Source organism: Phasianus colchicus, chromosome 4 (genome assembly GCF_987193195.1).
Source record: "Phasianus colchicus chromosome 4, bPhaCol1.hap1.1, whole genome shotgun sequence".
Classification (NCBI taxonomy): domain Eukaryota; kingdom Metazoa; phylum Chordata; class Aves; order Galliformes; family Phasianidae; genus Phasianus; species Phasianus colchicus.
The window spans coordinates 44,661,363-44,688,116 of record NC_143439.1 but is presented as its reverse complement, the minus strand read 5'-3'; the positions used below and the strand labels follow the sequence as shown (position 1 = coordinate 44,688,116).

The 26,754-nt window shown below is 35.8% G+C and overlaps 1 protein-coding gene across 9 annotated transcripts in view; it reads left to right on the top strand.

The window, feature by feature from the left end:
• The window catches only part of MICU3 (mitochondrial calcium uptake 3), a 46,412-nt gene extending 27,759 nt beyond the window's left edge, over positions 1-18,653 (top strand). For 5 of the 9 annotated variants that reach the window (XM_090139392.1, XM_090139389.1, XM_090139391.1 and 2 more), the window contains 5 exons: positions 1,738-1,838; positions 3,388-3,559; positions 6,572-6,680; positions 7,604-7,761; positions 16,363-18,653. In XM_090139392.1, the coding sequence (XP_089995518.1) occupies positions 1,738-1,838; positions 3,388-3,559; positions 6,572-6,680; positions 7,604-7,761; positions 16,363-16,473 (651 nt within the window). In that variant the 3' untranslated portion in view covers positions 16,474-18,653. Of the gene's footprint in view, positions 1-1,737; positions 1,839-3,387; positions 3,560-6,571; positions 6,681-7,603; positions 7,762-10,528; positions 10,604-16,362 lie in introns of all 9 variants that reach the window. The other 4 variants (XM_090139394.1, XM_090139390.1, XM_090139393.1 and 1 more) reach the window with 1 other exon arrangement.
• Positions 18,654-26,754: the final 8,101 nt, after the last annotated feature.

Genomic DNA, 26,754 nt, shown 5'->3' with positions numbered 1-26,754 from the left:
ATACAAAATCAAACAGGCTTTTATTCTTATTTAATAGACTTTAATATATAAATAGTCTCATGTTTTTATGTATGCAAGCAGGCAATCAGGTATGGTCTTTTCATTTTCACTGATGTAAAATACTTGTTATTAACAATAAACAATAGCTTTAAATGACTAAAGAAAGAGTTTTCAGTTGCCTGCAGTTCTATAGAGAAGTACACAGGGTTGAGTTTCTAGGCTGAAGTTTTTAGGGTTTTTTGTTGTTCTTTTAGTGAAGCTGACCAAATGGGCATTGTAAAAAAACAAAAAACAAAAAACAAAAACAAAAACAAAAAACCCTTACGTATTGTATTTGTTAAATGGTTCTTTACATATCGGTGAATGCAGCCTAAGTCTTAGGTTTTTGCAAGATGAAAGGATGTAATTTAACATTTGATATCTTTTCAGTGTACTTGAGGGAAATTGTTTGAATGTACTTAGGGATTTAATTGCTTAAAAGACATAAGAAATCAGGGTATCTGTGTTTCAGTGTATTGTGTCCTGTAGTATAGGATAACAATATTAAAAGACAAATAGTGATAAGTTTTCTGAATTAATTTGCTCACTGTCTTAATTGAAGAACTTGAAATCTCTCTCTGTATATATCCTATGTCATCTTATTTCTCCCTGGAGAAGAATATGCGAGTAAGGAGGAAGTTGAAGTAATTGAAATACAATCTTGAGAATCCTGAACTGATGATAGTATAGTACAGAAAAGTTTTCCTCTTATTTCCTTAGCTCTTGGATCTTAAAAGGAAAGTGTGTTGTTAGTGCCACATATTTTTTCTTATTGTCCAAAACTACATACTTTTAATGGTAGAATACTATGGCTTGTTTAAGACCCTTGTTTTACTGACTGATTTTTTTAGCTATTCAATATCTGAAGAGTCTTTGTAAAAGAGGTAAGATCAATGCACATACATTGATGCTGTAGGGATATTTATATAGTAAAAAAGTTAAATGCACGCATATAATAGTCATGCGGTTACAAATGCTCAGAATTTGTTTTTTCTACTTTTGTAAGTCTGTGTGTTCAAAGTTGATATTTATTAAGGAAAAGGTATTGCTACACATTAAAAAATAAAAGTAATTGATGTCTGATGCAGAGACAACATATTTCTAGGAATATTTTTAGGAGAATGAATTAAAAAAAAATTACTCCATGGATTGATTGATTTATTTTTATATTTATTTTGCTTTCAATATATATGACAGTACGATTTGAATAGTAGTCATCTGCTGTTTATGATAATGAATTAAATAAAGTACACCTTATTGAGTATTCATGGAATATAAAGTACCATAGTTACTATAAATTAAGGTATAAGAAAATATAATCTTATATGAAGTAAGTTTTTTAATATCTTTATATTTGCCCAGTAGAAAGAAGGGCAGTTTTTTCCTCAGGAGTTTATGGTTTTTTTATGCTTTTTTTGTATTCATTGCAGAATCCATAATATTAGGTTGCTGTTCTAAAGTGTTTTCTACTGAATGCAATTAACACCTCAATGCTATTTTGTGTGGAAAAATGCTCTTTTGTATGACTAAATTAATTTAACAAATTTTAATACTAAAATCTTTTTAAACACTCTGAACATGAAACATAAAATCTTTTTATAGAAAGATCTATTGTATTGATAGACATTCTAAATTATCATTCTGTAACTAATCCAGTCATGTTCTTTGATACATTTTTTTTTTATTCTAATATTTAAGCGTACTGATGATATTGCAAGTTCACTGTCAGATACAACACTGCTTGTACACTTTTTTGGCAAGAAAGGAAAAGCTGAACTGAATTTTGAAGATTTTTATAGGTAAGTCTCAATTTTATAAATTATTTTAAAGAAATGCATGCTTGTTCTGATTAATGTGTATTATATTACTATATATATAATTTATGCATTCATGTATATAATGTATATAGGATATAAATTTTATTTTCCCTTTGTGCTGCACATAGAGTAATATAATAAAAGCAACAGTGAGACAGAGGTATGGTCTGTTGTTTAGTGGTCCTGTGTCGAGCCATGAGCTGGTTCTTTCCCACATGGAATATTCAGTGATTACGTGACTGTATAGTAAAAAGCCCTGCACCAATGCTGCTTCCTATGTACCAGTATCTATTGTCTTTATAGTTTATTTTATCTGTGTGTTTTAATTAATCAGATATTTGGGAAATATTTTCCCTTAATATCATGTATGTTACAAAGAATATATGGTTAGAAAAAATATGGATTGTAAGGGAAATCACAATGTGGTGAGTTCAAAACAAAAAACAGAAAATAGTGTTTTTTTCATGAAATCTAGTTACAATGCCCATTTATCACCAGAATATACTACTGATGCCATGAGGTCAAAACCTACTAGTCATATTCACAAAAGAAGATCCATCAAGTTTTATTCAAAACTACTTTTCCAGCTGAAAAAAAATCTCTGAACTGGAGGCTCAGGGAAATACTGTGCTTTCCTTACACTTTTTCATAGGCATCCTTTTGATTTGAGATTATTTTATTTCTTAAAAGTCAAGTTATATATTAGGAAGTAGCATTACAGTGTTGAGAGGGCAGGTATTTGGAAACCTGTAAGAGGGAAGTGTTATTGGTTGTGGTTGACAGTAATGTATTTAAGCTCCAGGACAGTACTGTGACCAGAGAACTACTTTTGTCATTGGTAGTATAGCTAGGACATAAAGCAGGATCAGGAAAGTTATATTTCCTTTTATATAGAGAGCTGTAACCAGCTGTTTTGTACATTAGCCAGATTTGGTGTCCAGAATTTACCAAATATGTTGTTAAATTAAAAAGAGTTCATAGAAATATAATAAAATTAGTGTAGTACTGAAAGGAAAATAGGTGAGATTGAAAGGCTGGAAGAGCTGTGTCATCCTACTTAGGATGTTAAAGAGAGAAAAGTAAGATTAATCTCAATCTAAGTTAAATAAATGGGGAATAGATTTGGCAAAATTACCAACCCAATGGTATTTTCTGTCTAGCACATAAAAAATTAAAAAGTCCAATATAAAATTAAAATTTTAAATTAAGGTATTAAACATTTTCAGTGATCCACTGAAAACATTTAAGCAAAACACAAACTGGAAATTACATAATCCTTAAATTTCTAATTTATTTTAATCCTTGCTAAAACTCTTCATTTTTGAATTAAGGTTGTTGCATTGATTTGAAATTACGTCAATATGGGAATGGATGGAATTAACAAATGTACAGTCAGTGCTGCAAAAAGGAAAATAATTTGTATCATACTGTTTGGCTTTGTATTTTACAACTCTTTTAATGGACACGCTTATACAAGAATTGTAAAAATATAAAACATTATTGATATTCCATATTTGTGTTCATGCTTCAGATTTATGGATAACCTACAAACTGAGGTTCTAGAAATAGAATTCCTTTCCTATTCTAATGGGATGAACACTATTAGTGAGGAAGATTTTGCACATATTCTTTTGAGATATACCAATGTAGAAAATACATCAAGTTACTTGGAAAACATGCGCTGCAGGATTCCTGAAGAAAAGGTAAGTGTTTTACTAGGTGACCTGGTTCAGCTGAGACAGAGTTGATTTTCTTCATAGTATCTGGTGTGATGTTATGTTTTGGCTTTGCATGAAAAACAGTGTTGATAACGCACCCAAGTTTTAGTTGTTGCTGAGCAATGCTGTGGAGTGCCAAGGATGTTTCAGTTTTTCAGTTTCTCATGCTGTCCTGCCAGCAAGGGAGCTGGCTGAGTGCAAGGAGTTGGGAGGGGACAGAAACAGGGACAGCTGGCATAAACTAGCCAAAGGGATATTCCATACCATATGACATAATGCGAAAAAAAACAACTGATATGGAGGGGTGTTGGCTGGGGAGGCTGCTGCTGCCTGGGGACACACTAGACATTGGTTGGCAGGGGGTGAGCAGTTTTTGTGCATCTCGTTTTGTCTGTTTGTATGCATACATATGCGTATATGTATACAAACATATATATGTGTATACACTCCCACACTGAGAGAGGGGGAGTGAGTGAAAGGTGGTGTGGTGTTTAGCTGCTTGCTGGGTTAAACCATGCTAGGACAGTAGTGGGCTGCAGCATTTAGTCCCAGTGTTGTCAAGATGGAAACATAACCCTGCTAGACTGAAATTCTGAGATTCTGTCACTGATTTCAATAGCACCAGGAATTTATTCTATTCATAATCTGTGCATTTTACATTTCTCAGGTTAATTGCTGATTAAAAAGTAGAATAGTAAAGAACATAAATTATGTATGTAATTTAGTTCGTTATGTGATTTAGTAATATTTTTTAACTTTATATTACATTAAAGTTCAGTTTAAATGACCAAAAAAATAAGACTTAAACAAAAAAAAAAAAAGAATTTTCTAGCAATGAGGTATTTGAAAAATCTTCTTTCCCTTACTTCTCTTTTATATTGCCACCTGAGTAACATCTCTTCAGAAATAAAATTGACACACTTTATCTGGCTGTACTATAGTCTTAACAGTGGATAACTTATATATACTTATTGATGGCTGTGCAGTTCTTATTAATGATTGGGGAATGGAAAGAGAGTGCAGAGCTGTCTCTTCTGTACCTGATTAGATTTAAAATTATGATTGGGAGCAGAGTTCCTGCTTACTGACCCTCTCTGAGTTGCCAGTCTAGCTGCTGAGGAGCTAAATTCTAAGTACTCTGTAAAATGACTGCACAGCTTTTAATATATAAAGCCAAGACTGTGCAACAGAAATGGCATAAAGCTCTTTTTTTCATGATTCCTTATTGTATTTTGTTTAGCATTAAAATTAAGATTTATGTATGTATAAAAATCTGGAAAAGTCTTGTATAACAAGAATTAAAAAATAATGGCAGTCATAGATAAACACTGTTTGAATGATAAATCTTATGAAGTACAAATATAGACACTTTCTTTTAAATGTGTCTTCCAGTACCACTGTTCAATAGCAAGTCTTCCACATCAGTTTCCTCTTCTTGATCTCTAGTGGGCTCATCAGCTAAGAATAACTTCAAGCTTCTAACCAAGCTGCAAAGCACTAGCTTATGTTGCATTCTGGAAATATCCTGGTGCTTTACCACTGCCATATATCTAAATGTCATATGCTATACATCTATTAATTGAAATAAGACATTGCCCCTTTTTCATAATGCCACATCACTGTTTTGGTGAAAGTATTGTCAGTGCAGTGGAAAAAGTTAATTCCTGTGGCAACCATCGTCCTTGAGAATGGGACTTTGCCTCTCATTGCCATAGAGGTAATGCTCATATGTTTGTGCTTTTTTACCCTTGAAATAGCGTTGTAATTCCAACATGATTTTTTTTTTTTTTTTTTTTTTTTTTGGTATATTGATACTCTGCAAGACTAATATAAACCAGAGGATTCCATGTAAAAGAAAACAGGTTCAGCCTGTTAAATAATAAACAGCTACTTTCACAGCTGGCAGTGTTAATCTTTCATACTGCTCTGTGTAGCAGTCTCTAAAGAATGGTAACAATCACTTGACATACATGTTAAAATGTTCAGTTGGCATGCTGCCTGCTCACGCTATGTTTTCTTCCTTTTACTAACTGGATGACAAGCATCTAGTGATTCATTCTGGCACCTGAAATTAATACAAATACCAGCTCCTAAAGAAATTTCATGAGTTTTAACATAATTTCTGCATCAATATAACAGTTTTCTCTAGTAAAATATAATCTGTCCAAATAATAAAATAAAAAATAAATAAACCACGTCCATTTTTATGTACAAAGGATGGAAAAAGATGAGATTAATACCATTTTAGCATTAATTCAGTCCTGGCTTAATCTAAAGTCTCTGCTTAAGGTTCTTTCAGTATTGATGTAGAGGTAAATTATCATGTCTTTGGATTAATAGTTAGGACAAAAGAAAAGCAGAGCAAATACCACAAAGAAAGCAAAAAAAATGCTCATTTAAAAGCTTTGCACTTTTATAGAAGAAATTCTGAATTCTGATCAAAATGGAAAAGACTTTTTTTTAATTGGAGAGGCCCTGCAATATAAGACTTAAGAGCAACTGAAGAAATCTATGTGGCTAAATCTGGATATGTAAAATCTTCTCCTTAGAATATAGTGCTTATGTTAGGTCATATTTATTAATTCCACATACTTTTGTGAGTGCACATACACATAAATAACAGTGGTTTGTAGTGGTTCTCATTAGTAGGCATTGCAGTATTTGTACAAACCTAGACTCATTCTCAGTGTTAATTGGCACATCTTAATAATCCTCATGGAATTTTTGAGATAGCCTTAAGTAGTAGAGAAATATTTCTGACTGTATTTTCAATATGAATTTGCTATTCATTGTAGTGGAAAATAGGAAAGACATCTTTCATTCTTTACAAGATCCGAATTTTGTACTTCACTGACTTCAGTATGAACGTGTTTATTTCAATGACTGTAGTATCTGTTCTCAAATGAAGTAGATTTATGTAGAGGGAAGGTTTGTTTATTCCCTTGTTGTCACTACTGATACTTTAATCATGCTACTACACATTCTTTTCTTCATTAGGGTATCACATTTGATGAATTTAGATCGTTTTTCCAGTTCTTGAACAACCTAGAAGACTTTACAATTGCAATGCAAATGTATAATTTTGCAAGTCGTTCCATAGGTCAAGGTAAGTATTTATCAAAAGTCAAATAATTTTAAACAATTTTTTTTGACAAAGATACAGGGCTGCTTGACTAAAATAGAGAGGAAGGTGTCTTTTCATTCCTAGTTTGTACTTTTAGCATCTCAGGTAAAATTCTGAAAAGGACTCTTACTTAGAGAGAAGTCTCAGTCTTAAGAGATACAGTAAAGCCTTATAAAGTCATGTGAGTGCTGGATAAGCTGAATGCAGGGCAGCTTGGCATCAAATCCTGCAATACAAGAGTTAAGAGGCAATTGATGACGCTAGTAAAAGATCAGCTTAAAATAAGTGAGAGCATCTTTACATAGTGGGTCTCTGAAATTTACTGCTCAGAAGCTTGTAGAAGGAAACAGATTCAGAAGGTTCAAAGAGGGAGAGATTTTTTCACAAATCAGTATGTGGGTATTGAAAGGTGCATGTCAACTAAAATCCTTAATGCGTGGGGGAGAGCAAATTGAAGTGGTCAAGCTTGTGTACTCTCTCCAACTAGCATCTCAGCGAGTCTGACACATTAGCACCAGTGTAGTTCTACCTCACGTGGCTTTACTAACGGAATATATGGTTTTCTGTGTTCTATTTCCTAAGTTCTGTTTCTTTTGTTCTGTCAGTTAAGTAAATGCCATCAGCATAAATGTAATGTAAGTTTAATTATAATGTGATTTTCTGGTTTTATTATTAGATATAGTGTAGTATATCTACTGTTGTCTTCCATACAAAATGTTTGATATTGCGTGTATTATTTTATAATAGTTGAGAACTGCTTGTCTTAGACTCATGAAATGCAATTCTCTTTTTCAAATTTCATTATTTTTAATGCATAAAAGTGTGAAAACTTAGTTTAAAAGATTGCTTGGATTTCAAAGTTTAAATTTGTGTTTATTTTTTCCTCTGATGTTTTCTTTATGTAGATGAATTCAAGCGTGCTGTTTATGTAGCCACAGGTGTAAAGCTTTCACCACATTTGGTGAACACAGTGTTCAAGATTTTTGATGTCGACAGAGATGACCAATTGAGTTACAAAGAATTTATCGGCATTATGAAAGATAGACTTAATCGAGGGTTTAGGGTAAGGATTTTAACTTTTAAATTTATACTAATTGATTTTACTGCTTACTACTTCTTACTTTGACCTGTGGCGTGGATACGTTGCAAACCAATGGTTCGTATGTTTAAACACATTTTGTAGAAATCTTAAAGCAGTCTGTAAGGTAAACACGTTCTAGCATTCTTGGTTATTTTTTTAATCAAAAAGTAATACAAAGAACACATAACATATAGTACACTAATCAAACAGAGATGATCAATTCACTGCATACTGTATTCTGTCATATCTTCTGTATTGTGCAACTCATAGATTGGCATTAAGATCTCTGACAATGATAGTAATAACAGCTGGGTTATTTTCAGGGAAGAGAGAATTTGTCTTCTAAATTGGTTCTACATTCTGGTTCAAAGTTGCTTTGATAACTTAACCCTGTATCTATCATTTTAAGTTACAAGAAGTTCAAAGGCAGAAAATTACTTGCAGAAAATGTTCATAAGGAACCATTTGTAAATCACATGTACAACTTTTTCCTTTAGGTGAATGTATAGGCCTTGCTGCCATCTTCAGGTTCAGTGTAGGAAATTGTATAGAAGCAGAGGAAAAAAAAAAAAAGTATGAACAATAAGTGTCACAGTTCTTTGTCCATATAACAGCTGTTAACACTTTTAATCAAATGCAAAGTGCTGTTCTTACCTACAGCTTAACCCGCTAGCTAGATATAAATTTTGAACTTTGATTTTTCCGAAAGATATATATGATGATTTCTATAACTCACATTTCAGTATATTACTTCTGTAATGTAATTTTAGTCACACAAAATTAGCTTTCTACATGTAATTTTGAAACTTTCCATGTTGTTGAGTCTATTTAGATTTTTTTTTTAAAGTATTATAATCTAATTTAAAAGTGTTGGTAACAACCACTGCATTTGTGATGAGCTTATTTTCTTGTTGGTCCTCAAATCCTTTTATTATTGTGTGGGAATGATAATTGTTTCATAACTGTTTCAAGATGTTCAGCTATATGTTTTAATTGTTTCCCAATTGTAAATGTGCCACTGTATGTTAATTTAACCAGGACACAGTCTGCTTAGTAAGCAATTCTTGTAAATGTTTTACATGTTTCTACTCCACAAAATGCATGAAAGAGATCTCATATAATCCCTGAGAATCTGTCATCCAACACTATTTAAACTTATGCATGTATATTACTTTTGCCTTGGCCTCTTTAAAATATTTTATTTAGAAGTGAACTCCACAAAAAGCTGTGGAGAGTTCACAAGGATATGTGGACGAGTAGCACTTCCATAAATCATGTCTGGTTGTATTTAGGTATTAGATATCTCCTGGATTGCGGAGAAGGAGATACTATTTAGTCCTATTGTTCAGTGACTAGAAATTCAATTTTTTTTTTTTCTAAACATACCAACATTCAGGCTTGTTTGATTATTCAGAGATCATTCTTTAGTATTTCAAGAGAGAATATAAGATTTTTTCTGGGAGTGTGTAGTGGCCTGTGAAATGAAAACTGTAAAAATCCTCCTTTTTATTTTAATAACACCTTTCTCCTCCCATCTAGTTTTAGAATGAGGACTAGAGTAGACACAAGAACTTCTTGCCCAGAACTAATCGGAGAAAGTGTCATTAATTGCATCCTATTGTTTTGTTTGTACATGAAAAATTGTAGAATATTTAGTGTGGCTAGAATAAGCAAAAGTTTACTTTTTAGCTCCTACATTGTGATGGGTTCAAACACTGTCTTATGCTAAATCAAAACTAACATATCACTAACAAATCTTCATTAATAACTATGTTTTGAATCCGTATTAAGATTTGGTCAGTTGTGTTATACAGATGAAAGAACATTATTTCCATTTGTGCAGTAGTTTTTAGTAACATGGAAATTTTTGCCTTGGCAGATTTTAACCTTTTTATGAAGTGTAAATGCCTGATTTTAATATTAAATAACTTACAATTATTGTCTGCTCAGATCAATGTAGTTCCTGGGTACCATTCTAAAAAATTCTAAAAAACAGATTATATCAAGTCTGTTATTTGAAGTAATTCAACTTTTTAAATGGTTGTTTTATTAAAATGTTTGCCCAGAAGAACCTTGAGGTAATTACAGATTTCACTAAGAAGACTATGTGTAATAGAAAAGGACATTTTGTAATGATATACTAAGGAAAAGATACTTAAAGCAAAAGTAAAGTGTTACACAGTGTGGTGAAACTGGGATTCTAAAAGATCTGCATAGACATAAATTTATAAACTTGAAGAGAATCAAGTACTGCCCCTTACATCATAAATATTCATTTTAACATATAACTGTGATTTGAAGTATATTTTAAGAAAATGAATGTCTTCAGGAATTTATTTGAAGAAATTTCTCTTTCGGAAACACAGTATCGTAACCTGAAACTTTGATGTTTTGAAACTAACTAGTATATTAAGCTGCCATCAACTGGTCAGTCAGAGTATTGCCATAAACTTACAAAAATATGCAGAAATGATTTGCTGATTGGTTTAATATATATATATTTTTTCAGTTTAAACATATGTAAATAGGTACCCTTTCCATTACAAATTTCTTTTTTTTACCTGAAAGATTCGGACCATAATGACTAAGTGATAACCATTTTACCCAGAACCTACTATACTGTATCTTCTAGATATTTGTCATTTAAAGCCATTTTTTGTATTTTCATGATACTGTTGTCTTATGCTTACCTCTGGCTGCCTTCACGTGTTGTCTGCACCTGCGCACTTCTCCATCTTCTGCTCCACAGGGCTACAAACCTATACAGAGATATACTACTTTCAAATCCTGCGTGAGGAAGGAACTCTATAGCAGATAAATTACGGTATGTGTTAGCTGCCCAGTCTGAGTGTGCTGGCATGCTTGCAGGAATGGCTGAATGTTAAACTGTTGCTGCTTTGTTTCCCATTTCAGAATTCAAGAGTAGGTTATCTGACTGTAAGCAATGTAGCAGCTCAAAATGTTGTGTTGTGTTTTTGACTGAAGCGTTAGGATTTTATTCTGCAGTTGACAATAATTCATGCTGTCAGTGTTTTGTGAGCCAAGTGCAATTATGTGCTGTGTTTAGGATAGGGAAAAGTATTCTTATGTAGTTTCCGTTGTTTTTTTTCTGTCTGTCCTGTGACCATCTTTTCAGTAATTTTCAACTACTTCTAGCTAATAAAAATTTACTAGTGAAGATTGGAAAAGCAGATTTTTCTCCTTGAGAGACTGTTAGTAATTGAATTCTACTTTGATGTATACAGATGCTTCCAAAAGTAGTAATGTTTTTGCACAATTTTTTCTATGCCTGCTGTTTTAAAAACAGGTACTGTGACCACATATGACCACCTTGGCTGTTTCTGTATATCTGCCATGTGAATATTCAAATTAAAATGTATTGTGAAGTGTAAAAACTACAGTGTGAATATTTTAGGGTCACATCGTGAAACTACCAGTCACAGTGTGGATGCAGCAGAAATGTGTCAGTAGACACTTGAATATTAAACTCCCGTACATAAAGCAAGAGTTGGCTACTTTACAGTTTACAGTTTTGGTGCCAGCCCTTTTTCCCTCACTGTAGGCTTTGCAGCAGTTTCTGTGAAGACTGTTGAAAGCTAATGCATGTCCCATGTTTGGACAATGGAAAGGAACAAAGTGAGTGGACCAGAGCAGCCAGTGCATCTCATGTGCTTTTGACCCAGATAGTTTTGACTGCAGGTTCCCCAAATGTTTTAAATTCTGAATTTAAGCTCAGATTCTGAGTATTAGGCTCAGACTTCTTATCTAATAACCATCTTTAAATGCCTCTGGTTTAAGTCATTCTTCTCTTTGAAACAGCATGGCAGAAAAGCAGGCAGTCTAGCTATACTCAGCTGGATTTTCTTGGATCCTATTTTTCTGAGGTGATGGCTCACCTCAGAAACCTTTAAGGATGAGAGGTTTTTCTTCTGTTAGACCTCTGTGTAAGGTAGGTAAGAGGGAGACAGTGTATTTAAACTGTTGTCCCATTTCCATGTTTCCAAGCAGCCATCTTTGGAAGTCTTCATACCATTTTTTCTAGAAATTCTCATATATTTTGAACAGGGTGATGTTTTGAAAAGCAGCAGTAAAGAAAGCCTGGGTTATATCATGTTTATGTGCCTGATTTGTCTTCACAGAACAAGACAAGAATTCCGCTTTATCTGCATACATTATACTGCTACCTAGAAAAAAAAAAAATATATTAGTATTTCTTTATTTGCATTACCCAATAATATGTGTTCAGTATAACCTAAATATTGAGGCATTGTACTAATGCATAAGAAATAAAAATCTGATCTTAACAAACAGAACATCTTGTTTCTCAGTTTGATTAATGAATGACTAATTAAATAGTTAAAACAACATTTTAGTAATCCTACATAACAATCACATAAGAGGAAATTAATGGCTTTAGATAAATTTTTTAAATAAACTTTTGACTCTTACAAAATTTTCTTTCTTCCTTTCCCACATATTTAAAACTCATAGCATTATCGATGTTGGAAAAGACCTTCAAGATAAAGTCCCTCTGAGTTCCCACTAATTCTGCCATTTCTTAGGTTGAGTTTTTTTTTTACATTGCCAGGTACAGTCTGCATTGTAATTACATATTATATGTTGTTTAAACTGGAAACTTTTCAAGATAATGAATAGCTCTGGCAGGAGATTGTCAAAATATTGTATGCCATGATGCTTTCCTAATAATTTCAGTGAATAGTATGTGAGTGACTGCATGAATAATATGCAGTGACATGAAAAAATCCAATGTCTAATCATCAAGCATAATAAAATCAGCTTGGTGTCAAAAAGGGAGACTGTGATAAAAGCATAAAGTTCAAATACTTAAACACCTTGACAAAGACCTGAATTTAGGCAATAAATTACTTCATTTGCCTGTTGAGATGCAATAAATTGGATAAATATTTAAATCTATACAGACATGCACACACAGAGATTTATAGTGGGAGATTTTTGTCACTCTGCATAATACACAGTTATTTTCAAGGAAAATTTTTTAAATTGAATAATGTTATGTCTACAGTATGTGCTGGGAGACAGCACAGAGAAACCAAATTAATTGAGTGCTCTAGCATGGTTACAGGCAGCCTTGCAGGCAGTAGTGTAGAGGTGGCTAATTAATTTAACCTGCTCTTCTTCCGGCCTGTAGCTCTCTTGGGTGCAGTAACAAGAATGCTTCAGATAGCTGTTCCTTGTGCAGTGAAGAAGGCAGTATAAGCCTTATATATATATATATATAACTCCTTCTTCCCTACAGACGTTTGTCAGCTACTGCTCATCACCTGAGCAACTGCTCCTCGTCTCTTGTGATGAATTACACTGGCGTATCCTGTTAGCTATTCTGAGTTGTTTAAAATGGTACATAGTTTATAATATTTTTTTTCAAATTTGTTGTTAATATCTCTTAAAGTTTGTAGCAGACGTTGATTAATGGAAATGGAAACTTGAAGCTAAAGCATGAGAAGTGACATTTGAGAAGTTTCTGTGATAAACTTAGAACTGATGAAAGAGATTAAGATGGTTGGCATACTTATCACTGATTAGACTGTAGTTTGAATTGGCACACTGAATTGGTGTAAAACAGTACATTGCACTCAGTATTGTATATCTCCACATCGTACTAATGCTGCTTACTTCACAGTGTATGGAATGCTATACCCTTATAATAAATAATTAAAATCTGTCCTTGGGGATCAACTATACAAGCTTGGTGTGATCCAAGCAGCTGACAATATTCTTGCAAAGCTTGTTTTTCTACACTGATCTTGCTGCAGGGCACAGAACCTGACATGGGATCAGAAGTTACTCTCCTATAGGGAGAAATCACATAGCATCACATCACATAGAAATCACATTAGCAGAGAACTGACAAACAATTGAGAAGAGAACTCTGCTTTGAGAGTTTTAAGAAAAGGTTATCCAAGAGAAAAAGATTATCAAGCACCTTTCCTACTGGGGATAGGCTGAAAGAATTGAGGTCCTTCAGACTGGAAAAGAGAAGGCTCCAAGAGGACCCTGTAGCAGTCTTCTAGTACCTGAAGGAGGTCTGCAGAAAAGCTGAGGAGGGACTTTTTGTAAGGACATGTAGGAATGGACAAGCTTCAAACTGAAAGAGGAAAGGTTTAAACTAGATATTAGAAAGAAGTTCATTACTGTGAGGGCGGTGAGATGCTGGAACAGGTTGCCCAGCAAGGTTGTGGACAGCCCCTCCATGAAGGCATTCAAGGCCAGGCTGGATGGAGCATCCTGATCTAGTGGGAGGTGTCCCTGCCAGTAGCAGGGGGGTTGGAACTAGATGATCTTAAAGATCCCTTCCAACCCAAACCATTCTATGATTCTATGAAGACATTTTTAACAGATCCCTTTCAGAAGTAATTTCTAAAGCAGGATGTAAGAAGCCAACTTCAGTAGGAATTCCTGTATATTTAAAATTACTATTTGCAAAACTATTTGTGTGTTCAGTAACTGTAATAGAGATTTAAGATGAATTTCAATTTCGCTGACTTTTACATTACGAAAGATAAGTATTCTGTCATAATTGTAAAGAAATTGAAATGTATATCCCAATACATTCTTGAATATTTTAAGATTTTTGCATTACAAGAACTGTTTGCTAGATAATCTTAATTCTGTTGATTTTCTAAATCTTCAATAAGTTTTTTTAGGCAGTAATAATAGTTAAAAACAAAAGGTTGGGAAGGGGACTACTGGGGAAGAAAATCTCATGTTGAGAAAGATGTGGAAGACTTTAGCATGAATTTAGAACCTCATTTGAATTTGAACAGTAAACTGCTATCTTCTGTCTTCTGCTTTGTCTTATGGTTAAGTGATATGAAAGCTTTTCATTTCCATACTTCTCTAATATGCAATGGTTGAATGCGTCTATCAGAAAAAAGAAGTGACAGCCTCTTTGGGTTTTTTTAAACTTAATTAATCTCTGAAATAGATGAAGAGGGAAATGTGTGATAGCCTCACCTTACTCATCTTACAAATATAACTGGAAGTTACAGAACTCAGACTTTTGATGCTAAAAGTGACTAGTTCCTTAAGAATGTATCTGGAGACAGTGGTAGGAAAATGTTCCAGTGAGTGTGAAAATATCAGAGAATGTGAGCAATGTGTTGCTTCATAGGTTTAGTACACCAGGAGTACATACAATAATGAGGCACACCTTTAGAAGTAAATGAACAGTTCATGTGGTTCAGCGTTTCTTTTACTGATTTTCACAAGTATTCCTCCGAACTTGTTTAATAAAATAAAAAGGAAATGCATATCTTAGAGCAGCAATTAATCAACTGAATGTGTTTTTGTTAAATAACACAATGCATTTTGCAAGTTATGCATTTTTAATAAAATTGATCATAAATCTCAACTAAATTACATTCTTGTAAGTATTGTTTCTAATATTTCATTTGAAGTCTGTTATATAGTGTGATTGCTTTCTGAATACAACTTCTGCATAATATTCTATGTTTTTAATCATACAAGATGAGTAATAAGAATATATGGAATGTAGGCTTCATTCTGTAATAGTTGCTTTTAATATGCTGTGTTGGCACAGTAATTTAAGCAACTTCACACAGCTTAACCAAAACCAGCTATTAGACAATCTCTCGCCTTGACACTGTAACCATTTGCCTCCAGATACTGATGGATTACAATATAAAATTATTTGTGAATGCTTCTAATTTATCTACAATAAGAGGGCTGCTTTGGAGTGATGTACATAATTTCTATTCCTTCCTTATCCTGTTTCTTGTTCTAATATTTAATCCTCCTCCATCTTTGTGTATGTGCTACCAAAAAGTGTGGCATAATGGAAGAAATTAGGAGATACGGTGATTCTTACAGACAGCATACAGCCTAGTGAGACTCCTAGGCCAGGTGTGGGCCATTATTTCTCTCAATTCAGTGTTCAGTTATCCATAGAATCACAGAATGACCTTAAAGCTTAGCTAGTGCCAAGCCCTCTGCCATGGGCAAAGATGTCTTCCAGTAGATTAGATTGCCACAGGCCCCATCTTGGCCTTGAACACTTGTAGGGATGAGGCGTCTATGACCACAGCACTTAATGTTACTGTGTTCCAATGCAGTTTAGGATTTAAGGTGACCTAGTGCAAAGAAGCATTCATATCATCTACCTAGATTTTATTTGGCTTTTCATGATGCCTCAGTTTCATGAACATCAGTAATTTTCTATTTTGTTTATTTTGTGCTAGAGGCGAACTTCTTACTGCAATGTCAACACAGAGAAGGAAGAAACAAAACTATAGGGTAGGACATACTTGAATGAAGAGGAAGCTCTCTTAAAGCTTTTGATATAAATAGGCTTTTTGTTGAATGCTAATTGTGTGCTGTGAGGTGAGGATGTATTTTTAAAACTTACCCTACATGTAGATTTATAGACCTTACTTTGAGTACTTCTGGGCCACTGAAGTATTTGATCTTCCATGATTTTAAATACTAAAACATATAGCAAGTCTGTATGAGTTTGAATAAAATTTAATGTATTATTTAGTGAAAAATATCTTTTTCCAATTGTATGTTTTTCACTTTTCACAGGAGAGTCCCAAGTATGGTTGGAAGGAATATTACTCTTGTGTGATGACTGTAACCAGTGAACATCTCAGAGATCTATGGAAACAATTTCGGAGACGAGATATGCTGAGATAGAGAAAGCAGGATTATGTGCCCTGGTTAGAACTATATTTATTCCTATAAACTCTGGTTGAAGAACAGGCTAACCCGGGTGGATCATGAATCTTTCAGTTGCAGTGGAAAACAAAGGACTGCTTTTCCACTAAAAGTGTAGAATTCATACAACCACTTTTCAGTGTGTATTTCATTTAAATGACACGCCGTAGTCTGACAGGCACAAGTCTTTTTCATAAGAATGCATTTTGAATATTTGTTGTTATTTTGAGGTATGTTTCTCACATAAAGGAAAACAAAAATAAGTATTACACCTGACTAAGCAAACATTTCTGCAATGGAAAGAAACTGCCTATTTCAACTTAGACTGTGAATTTGCTTTCAGAAGAATACTACTAGATGTTTGTGCTAAATTGGGAATGAGAATGTTTTATGTTGCAAATTACATATGAATTGAATGTGCAAATTACTCTTAGAAGTTAACAAAGCTGTTATGGTAAAATTATTGATTCTAATGTGCAAGATAGGTATTTACCTAAGAGAGGTACTGTATGAACTATAATGTTCAGTTTTTCTAAGTCTTATTATCTTTATTAATTTAATCCTTTAAAAATTTTACTGATTTTTAAGATGTCTTATGCATAGTATGTTGAAAGGAAGTAAAAATATTCAAATTCCTGTTAAGTAACACACTTTATAATATTTATTATAAACCTTATTTCCATGTGTATATTCACATACATATTTCTGGTAGGGTAAAATTGCGTTTCTTGTGAATAGTGCACTTTTATATGAAGACATGGCATTGAGCAGAAATTATAGTTGTCTAATTCACTACTCTGGAATGCAGCATCTGAAAAATAAACAGCTCGTGTTTGTGCCAAATTAAAAAGCAAAACAAAATATGAGTGCATGCAGCACATAGCAACACTTATTAATATTTAAATATTTCAGATCAAATACTAGACATAAATTAGGCCTTACTAAGGTGATGGAGACTACAAGCAGTCAGTAGCCACCTTACCTTTCATAGGCTGTGTATGTAGGTAATACTGAAACAGTCATAAAAATATTGTTACATTTGGGTTTTCCTCTTAATTTTTTTCTTTGCTACTCTGCAGCAGTGTTTTTTCCTTACTCCCTTTCAAGGTAACTAGTATATGTTGTGTGTTAGAGCTCAAGAAACATGAACACAATTTTTATATTGTTATTGAAAAGGTGGGCTGGATGCTAAATACATCTGTATTTGCACAAGAATGATCTATGCCTTGAAATATTTCAAACTGAATACACTGTAGGGAACCTGCTTTAGCATGGGGGTTAGACTTGATGATCTCCAGGGATCCTTCCAACCCCTACAATTTGTGAAATCTTTTATTACTCCAAATGATTGTAAGCAATCTTTCTGAAATTATGTTTAGTTCACATTGTTCAAATATCATCTTATATCACATGCAAATAGAAGAATATATAGCATCTATGTAAATACAGGTGTGTTCAGAAATAATTGTAACAATTATCTGTTAAAAATCAAAACAAAAAAAAAAAACAGAATGTTCTTTAAGAACTTTCCCTCTAGAAAGCAAAAAATGTGCTAATTAGAAGTGCTAATTAGTCTTTTTGAATGTAGCTTTAAAGAAAAAGTGAGTTGAGAAAGCTTTTGAAGGACGCTATTTTAATTTACATTTCACTACAAATACCAAATTTCCACCCTGATCTCCTTAAACTACTGACAATATTACAAGAATCAGAAAATATTTGTATAGGGGTTCTTGAATTGATACAGCAGAACATGGATAAGATATAATCCCTGTGTTTGATTTAGGGAGTCGTTAGTATTCAATGTATCATCTTGGTACGCAGATCTGTCTCACTGCTTCTTGTCAGTGTAAGTAAAACCCAGTTTGCTACTTCAGTGATGAAGGACAGAAATGGGAAGAAGGGATAGGGAGTTATTGAAGGAGTTCCCCTCATTCCTCTTCAGTTATTACTGCTCTCTCACCCGTGGTCCTTCTGCTGGAATAGGCAGTAGCACCATCATCATTTGTCTCCTTCCTTACTGTAGGCAACAGTGCATTTTGTCTTTTTGGCTGGCTTGAGACAATTTTGTCATTTTTCTATATGTTTCCTAACTGTAGCAACAGAGTATAAAATAGAATGTGAAAAATGTCAGATTAGTTTTTAAGAATATTTTTTTCATATTTAATAATAATAATATATGTAATGTAGAATATGAATATATGTATTTTATTTCAAAATAAATGCACTTGAAACTAATTGTTCGTCATATGGCCTGCTTTCCTATACTTATTTGATCTTCTATTTTCCACCTAAAAGTGATAGAGGAATGTTTCACTTTTTTTGTTGTTGTTGTTCACTTTGTTTACAAAACAGTCTCAAATGAATGATCTGTCATGCTCTGGGGACATGTCTGGAGTTCTTTTGCCAGTAACTGTTTCAAACTAATACTTGTAGAAGAAGAAACATCAGACCAAAATCTTGACTATTCAAAAAATGAACCTAAAGCAAAACTGTAGCAATACCATGTCTGAACTCTCCTTAAAATTGAGCCAAAGCTAATGTTTTCTAATGTATGTGATGTCTGAACGTACAGTATTTTCCTGTATATTTGAAAGTCCATGAAAGCTTTTGTTTGGCAGCCTGAAGCTGTCAGCAGGTGGTGCCCTTGTATAGATCAAGTTCTTCTTATGCACAAAAGTATAAGTAAATACATGGGGTGTGTGTTAATCTTGAATGGGTAATGTTAATTCTTTACCACTACCTTGACTTACAAATTCCTCCCACAGATGAATATTATTGTTAACTAGAAGAGCTGCATAGAAAATATTGTACTCACTTAAAAATTGTAATTTAAAATACCTCTTATATATATATGTAAACGTGCATAGAAATAGCAGCATATTAAACATATTTGAGTTTTAGTAAAATATTTCTATTAAATGTAAGCAAATAAGCTATTACTCCTGGTTTGGTGTTTGGGGTTTTGTTTTTTTGTTTTGTTTTGTTTTTGAAGCACATAAAGCTGAGTTATGTACTTACATGTCCACTTTAATTTAAAAAATAAATGAAATGAACATCCTTGCACAGGAACTGTTCCAGCTCCTGTTTCATAACATCCGTTGCAAATTCTTCATTTACAGATTTATAATCCTCCTTCATTTTAAACAGCTATAGCTATAAGCCATGCTTTTTTAATAACTGGATTTACTGTTAAGCAGTGTTAGGTGGTTTGCCTGAGGTGTAATTTCTGTTTTGAAAGAATGAAGCCACCTCACTCTAACCCCAATTTAGAAGCTACAACCTTGATTCAAAAGAGAATATTGCTGACTGCAGTGCTGTAAAAGAAGAAAAACAATAAAACCAACCTTCCAGGTACGGTATCAGTATCTCAGTATCTGCAATGAGATACAGAGCCTTAAATTAGTCACATACGCTTTCTAAAAGTGCGTGTAGAGAATTGCATGAGATCCAGAAATACTGCAAACTGTTTTAAACCAGCAAGCTAGCTGAATTAGTTAACCAGGCAGCCCTGAGTGTAGGGGTTCACTAGAGGCTGCTGACAGCAAAAATGGTACTGCATGTGGGCTGCCATGGGTCCAATGTATTTGCCAGAAGCAGAAATGAAGAACAGAATGATGGTAGTCTGGATTCAGAGACTTGTGATGCTGTGGTAGGTACTAGCAAAGTATGCTTCTTGCCAGAGGCAGCACCGCTTATGAATAGAGTGTACTCCTGCACTTAAAATCACACAACAAAGCATGGCACAAGGAGCAGGAACAGGAATTCAGGAGTCCCTGTTTGTGGCAAGCGCCCTGAGAGGCTATCGAAGCCTTTATGTTCTCCAATGCTGTCATTTTCTATATAATTTCATCAGGATAGTGAACAAATAGCCAAAACCTGGACCACAGACTCTTGGGAAGGGGGAAGAAAAAAAAATATAGTGCTTTGCAGTGCAGCAGTCTGGCAATAGAAAGTGGGAGTGTGAGCAAGTATTAATTTCTGGACAATGCTCAAACATAGATGTGTGAACAAGGCATGGAGCTTCTCGGCCCTGTCAAGGCATTACCTGTGTATAAACAGGTTTTAATAACTTGCAGGAGAACCCCGATTTAATAATAAAAGTATCTGTATCGTACACATGTTTAGTTGTCAAACTGATGGTTCTCTACTTAGATGCCAAAGGGCAGAAACCAACAGTGTCCACAATGCATGGTGCCACTGAGATAAGCTGTCTTACAAAGAGATCTTCAAGAGCATTGCACTCCACAGGGCTCAATTTTTGCATGGTTTTTGCATTGTGCACAATCCCATCGGCTGGTTAGAAATGGTATAACTTCTTTCTATTTTTCCCACCTTAAGTGGCAAAAAGGCAAAACAGTAGACAACGAAAACTTCAAAATGAATAGGTTTGGGGGAAAAGCAACACAATGAAAAAATTACTGCCAGAAAGTGACAGAAGATTAGGTAAATAATAAGCCTAAATGCAGCTTTGGACAACATCCCTTACGACAGACTCTGCAAATACCAGTATTGTACCAGTCCAGGAACAGCATTCAAGAAATCACTAGGAAGGATTTCATTACTTGAAAAGGAGCTAAGTGAGCCTTTCCTGCCTCTCCTGTGGAGAGTATGAAAAAATGAAAAGCTTACAACAGCAGTCAGGTTTGGATATCCAAACAGCTGCAAATTAAGTACCTAGCTAGGGTGAGTGGAGAGCAAGACTGAATACCTTTGGGCCAGTTCTTCAATAAAATTACATCTTATGGCTAGAATGTTTAAAATAGGAGTGGCTACCAAGTGGCTCTTTTCCATATAGCTGGGAGCCATGAACTACAGGCAGATGGTACTCAACTCCAGCTGGGATGCAACATGCGTTTGCTAAGGATGTCTCTCATGAAGGAGACGCTACCGAAAGATTGCTTTTTCCATGTGTGGTAAGTGTGCTACCACTCATAGGCACTCTGGAGAGGAGCTACCAGCACTTTCCCTTTCATGAATGTCAAAGAACATCCTTGCAGATCTACTAATTAGCAGCGCTTGTGTGCCTGTGTCAATGTGGATTCCTGCTTCTACCTGCCTGTCTGTGCATTGCACTGGTATGAAGGCAAAGTTACCCTCCTGTCCTATTCTCCTTCCTCCTCTTGTTGCTTTACTAAATGTGGGACATCTGGTGACTGAGAAACAGTCTCAGCTGAGAATCAGCTTGCTTACATAGACAAGATGTTAATAGTCAATAAACCATAAATTCCTGGTTTGATTCGCTGGAAGAAAAAAAAACACTTCTTCATTTAAAAGCATGTTAGTGTGTTTATTCAACACTAACAACATTCTGCATATACCTTGTCTGGGAGTTTTTAACTGACCAAATGAAAAGTTATATTTCTAGAATAGTGTGCTTAAAACAATCAGAAAGTTATTATGAGATTGTAGGAAGAATCATGCTTTGTGGCTTGCAGATAATTCTAGCATTCAGTAAATCTGTGACAATTTAAAATGAGCTCACGATATGAAGTCTTGTTTTTCCACACTCAGTTGTTCTAATGGTAGTCTTAAGAGTTCAGTGGAATTTTATACCTCTTACACATGTTGTGCTTCCAGCTACTCGTCATAACTCATGAATGGGCTATAAATGTGAACGTCTATGGCCACCTCTGGATATTAAATCCTCAGGAAACAGAATGGATGCTGAAGTAATTCCCAACGTAAGCCTGACAAATGCTCTCTCACTGCAGTATTCGGGTATTTAAACCACATATACATTAAGGAGAACACTGTCCATTTACATAATCGTTGTTCTGGTTATTTTCTTTTATGGCTCATTTTACTTTTTTATTCTTATTGGTTTGAAATTTTATGACCTTCCAAACTGTTACAAAACAGAGCTCTTAAGGGACTCTTTATGCCAAATTATCCATTACAGATCATTTCTCTCCACCACATGAAACGTTCTCCCTCCCTGATGTTACCTTCAAATTTGTTCTATTACTTCACAGGATTGATTATCAGGAACTGTTTATCACATGTTAAAATACTTTCAAGATGCCCACGTAATTTCACTAGATGTGTACAGACCCTATCCTACTGTTTGCTCTAGCTGGATGACTTGCTGAGATCAGAATTCCTAGTTCAGTTTCTCACTTCTTAAGTTCACCAGAATCTCTTAACAGCTACCAGTACACAACAGGCATTGTAGAAATGCAGCATGATCTGACAGTAATGAAAAAGAAACTCATCAGCAATGACAACCGTGGTGTGACTTTTATCTCAAGGTGGTGCTTTCAACTTGCTCAGGAATATTTTTAAACTAGACCTTTACAGAAGACATGAAGATGGTTTCCTATGGAAAGCGGTGCTATTAGCACCCTCTGCTTCCAAAGCAGGAAGCTCCCTGTCAGAGCCAGTGGAAGATGAGAATGCCTGTTTCATTATCACCATCTGATAAGGACCTTGCCAAAGTGCGATGCTAAGGGAAAGAGCTAAACACACTGAGGCCTCCTCTTCAAACCCAGGCACCCACTGTCTAGCTCCCAACATGACAAGACAGTCAATTGCCTTTGTTTTCTGTCCATATTTGTGTGAGCAGCAGTACACCATGGCCCAAGTAATTATGGAGAGGCTGTCAGTCAGGAAACCTATCTATGAAGACCTAACAATTTAGGTTATCCCTACCCTGCAGTAGGGGAGAACCCTCTACTGCACTCTGACCAAAAGATGCTGCAAGGCAATGAGCATCAGCCAAGGCAGGCTTATCTGGTCCTGACCAAATTGAAGTGAAGTTGGCTTGTTTCACTAAACAGACTAATTTTGAACCACAACGAACATGATTTTGGAGCTCTTGTAAAGAGTATGCCACATTAAGAAGAATTAACAGCTATTAGTATACTAAATAAAGAAAAAAATCTCAATTATCGTGGAATCTACGCAGTGAGAGGAGAATGGTACTATCCATGAAAAATTCAGAAAGCCAGACTACAGATGCCCACTTCCATGGAGGGGCAATAAAGAGCCTCTGACCAGAAGTTCTACAATCTAATTTGAAGTCTTTGAAGAATTACTTGGTTATAAATTCTTCACTGCTTAGCATGTTTCCCTGCCATGTGTTGTTGTATGTCCTGTATCATATGCAACGTTTTAAAACAATGTATGGGAGAATTTTAATGTCACAAAAGTGGTTTTGCCAGCAAAAGGACATCAGCATGGCAGGTGCTGTCTGTGCACTTTGGGAGTGTTAAGGGAACAGAAGACAAGGCAGTACTGTTCCTTTTTTCTGTATTCTTCATAAAATGCATGAGGGGACAAACAATTGGGTATTGAAACATTCGTTAATTAGGTTGAACATACAGCATATGGTTTTGTTTAAATAACAACACATAATATTTTTAAAAATTATGATACCTCTAAAAAGCTTTCCATAGACTCCAGGTATGATACAATGACCTACTCATCCTTATGCATACAGTTTCTCATGGTCCAGCCCTATATCCCTGGAAATACACAATGCCCTAGGTGCCTTTTCTAAGAGAGGTTACTGTCACTTATTTCCAAATAAGTGTGTGAAAAGCCATCAATGAATTAAATTACCTTCACTTCTTCTAACTTTTGCCAATAAAGCACGGGGCATGCCTTCAGGCAGTGGTAATTTTACTCTTCACACTTTTAAAATCTGCTTTGAATAACTATGGATATTTTCATTAAGCGTACTCAAATCAAATCCTTTAAATCTTGTATTAAAAATTTTGTCTTGACAATGACTTGCATAATTAATTAAAATTAAATTCATTAAGTAAAACCAAGTGGCTTTATTGTCTATGTCACATTGGTTTGGTCCCTATCCTCTTGTTTTATGAAATACCATATGTATGAATATCACATTTCATTTTTCAGCACAACTTGCTACGTCTTTAACTTTTTAATTTAATTTGTTCCCTTCCCTTTCATGTTTTACCATGTTTTAGATTGCCCCATTCTAATTTATATTAAACTCTCAAAGTTATTATAAGTAAATTCCATACCATAATTCCATACAAGGCAGAATATTTTCTTACCATTGCATTCCAGTCTTTCCACAGCACAGAATTTTGTTCTTTTCCTTTCCTTTCTCCTTCAATAAGGCCTTTGGCACTGTCCACCACAACATTCCCATGGAGAAGCTGGCTGCCCACAGTTTGGATGGGCACACGCTTTGCTGGGTGAAACACTGGCTGGATGGCTGGGCCCAAAGAGTTGTGGTCAGTGGAGTTAAATCCAGCTGGTGGCTGGTCACAAGCGGTGTCCCCCAGGGCTCGGTACTGGGGCTGCTTCTATTTAACATCTTTATTAACAATCTTGATGAGGGGATTGAGTGCACCCTCAGTAAGTTTGCAGATGACACCAAGTTGGGAGGGAGTGTTGATCTGCCTGAGGGGAGAAGGGCACTACAGAGGGATCTGGATAGACTGGATCGATGGGCCAAGGTTAACTGCATGGGGCCAAGTGTCAGGTCCTGCATTTTGGTCACAACAACTCCAGGCAACCCTACAGGCTTGGGGAGGAGTGACTGGAAAGCTGACTGATGGAAAGAGACCTTGGTGTACTGATGGACAATCAGCTGAATATGAGCCAGCAGTGTGCCCAGGTGGCCAAGAAGGCCAATGGCATCCTGGCTTGGATCAGGAATGGTGTGGTGAGCAGGACTAGGGAAATCATCCTGCCTCTGTACTCAGCATTGGTGAGGGCTCACCTCGAGTTGAGTTTTGGGCACCTCAGTACAGAAAGGACATTGAGGAGCAGGTCCAAAGAAGGGCAACAAGGCTTGTGAAGGGCTTGGAGAATATTCCCTATGAGAAGAGACTGAAGGATCTGGGGTTGTTCAGTCTGGGGAAAAGGAGGTTGAGGGGAGATCTTACTGCTCTTTTCCAATATTGGAAAGGTGCTTACAGCAAGAGCGGTGCTGGTCTCTTCTCGCTGGTGACAAGTGACAGGACAAGGAGAAATGGCCTTAAGCTGCACCAGGGTAAGTTTAGGTTGGACATCAGAAAAACCTTCTTTACAGAAAGGGTTGTTAAGCACTGGAATAGGCTCCCCAGGGAGGTGGTTGAGCACCATCCCTGGATGTGTTTAAAAACGGTTTGGATGTGGTGCTCAGGGACATGATTTAGCAGAGGGTTGTTAGAGTTAGGGTGGTATGGTTAGGTTGTGGTTGGACTCCATGATCTTTAAGGTCTTTTCCAACCTGATAAATTCCATGAGTCTATGATTCTATGATATAGCAACTGTACATTGATGATATGGTTCCACTGAGCCATTCATTAGTCTTTCTTTTTTAATGGGTGAAGGTAATCTCCTGCCATGGCATATTTTATAGCTTTATACTTTCCCCTCAGTGTGTTATTCTGCATTGCTCATTTACCTGGTTCACTGAGGCAAGCTGAAATTCCCTTGCCTAATCTTGTAATGACAAGGGCATGTGGTTTTGCATTGCATTAAAAACACTGCAGCTATACGGCCAACTCCTTTTTCTGTGAACATAATAAACGTGCCAACAACTCATCCTCATATTTTGTAACCTGGTGGCACATCTATGTCATATTTCATGTTGTTGGGGTTTTTTTTCCTGTCTCGCATCCTGTTTCTAGTCAACAGCAGCTGCATTGCCATTACTTTGCTGCAGAAATGGTCTCACACGCGGGACATTATGGAGTCTTTTTCCAAGTGTGGACACGTCCTGTGCCCACAGCTCCCCACACTCACTGCCAGCACTCTGGGAGCTTCCAGCAGCATGCAGGGACAGGGCCCTTCCCGGCATTTCTGACACCCAGCCAGGATTCGGCTGTGCATCCCGTAAGGCAGTCTGGATTTCCTGGGACACCTCACGGCTGTTTGATGACGATGCCCGTAACTTTGGGAAGGGTGAGTCAGCAGCTGCGTTCCGCCAAGCATCCCGTGCCAGCACCGAGCGGTGCCGGAGCTCCAGCAGCCTCGCAACGCCTGCTGCAACTCCTGCTAGTCATTACTGATCAGCTGAGGTTTTTCGCTAACTGTGAAACACTGCCTGCAAACCGGGCAACGCTTGACCACATGTTTTTAAAGCGTTTTCAAGGGAGGTTAAATATCACCAGCCCTGGGTGCAAAAAGATGGTGGATGCACCATACAGAACCACGGGATCCACCACCCCCCCAAGCCTTGCAGTACCCAAGGCTGAGCCCCAAGCCCGTCCCGGTGGCGACGGCGATGGGCGGGCAGGGCCGCCCCACGAAGGGGAGGAGCGCGGAAGGAGGGACTCGGCGGGGCGGGGAGGGGAT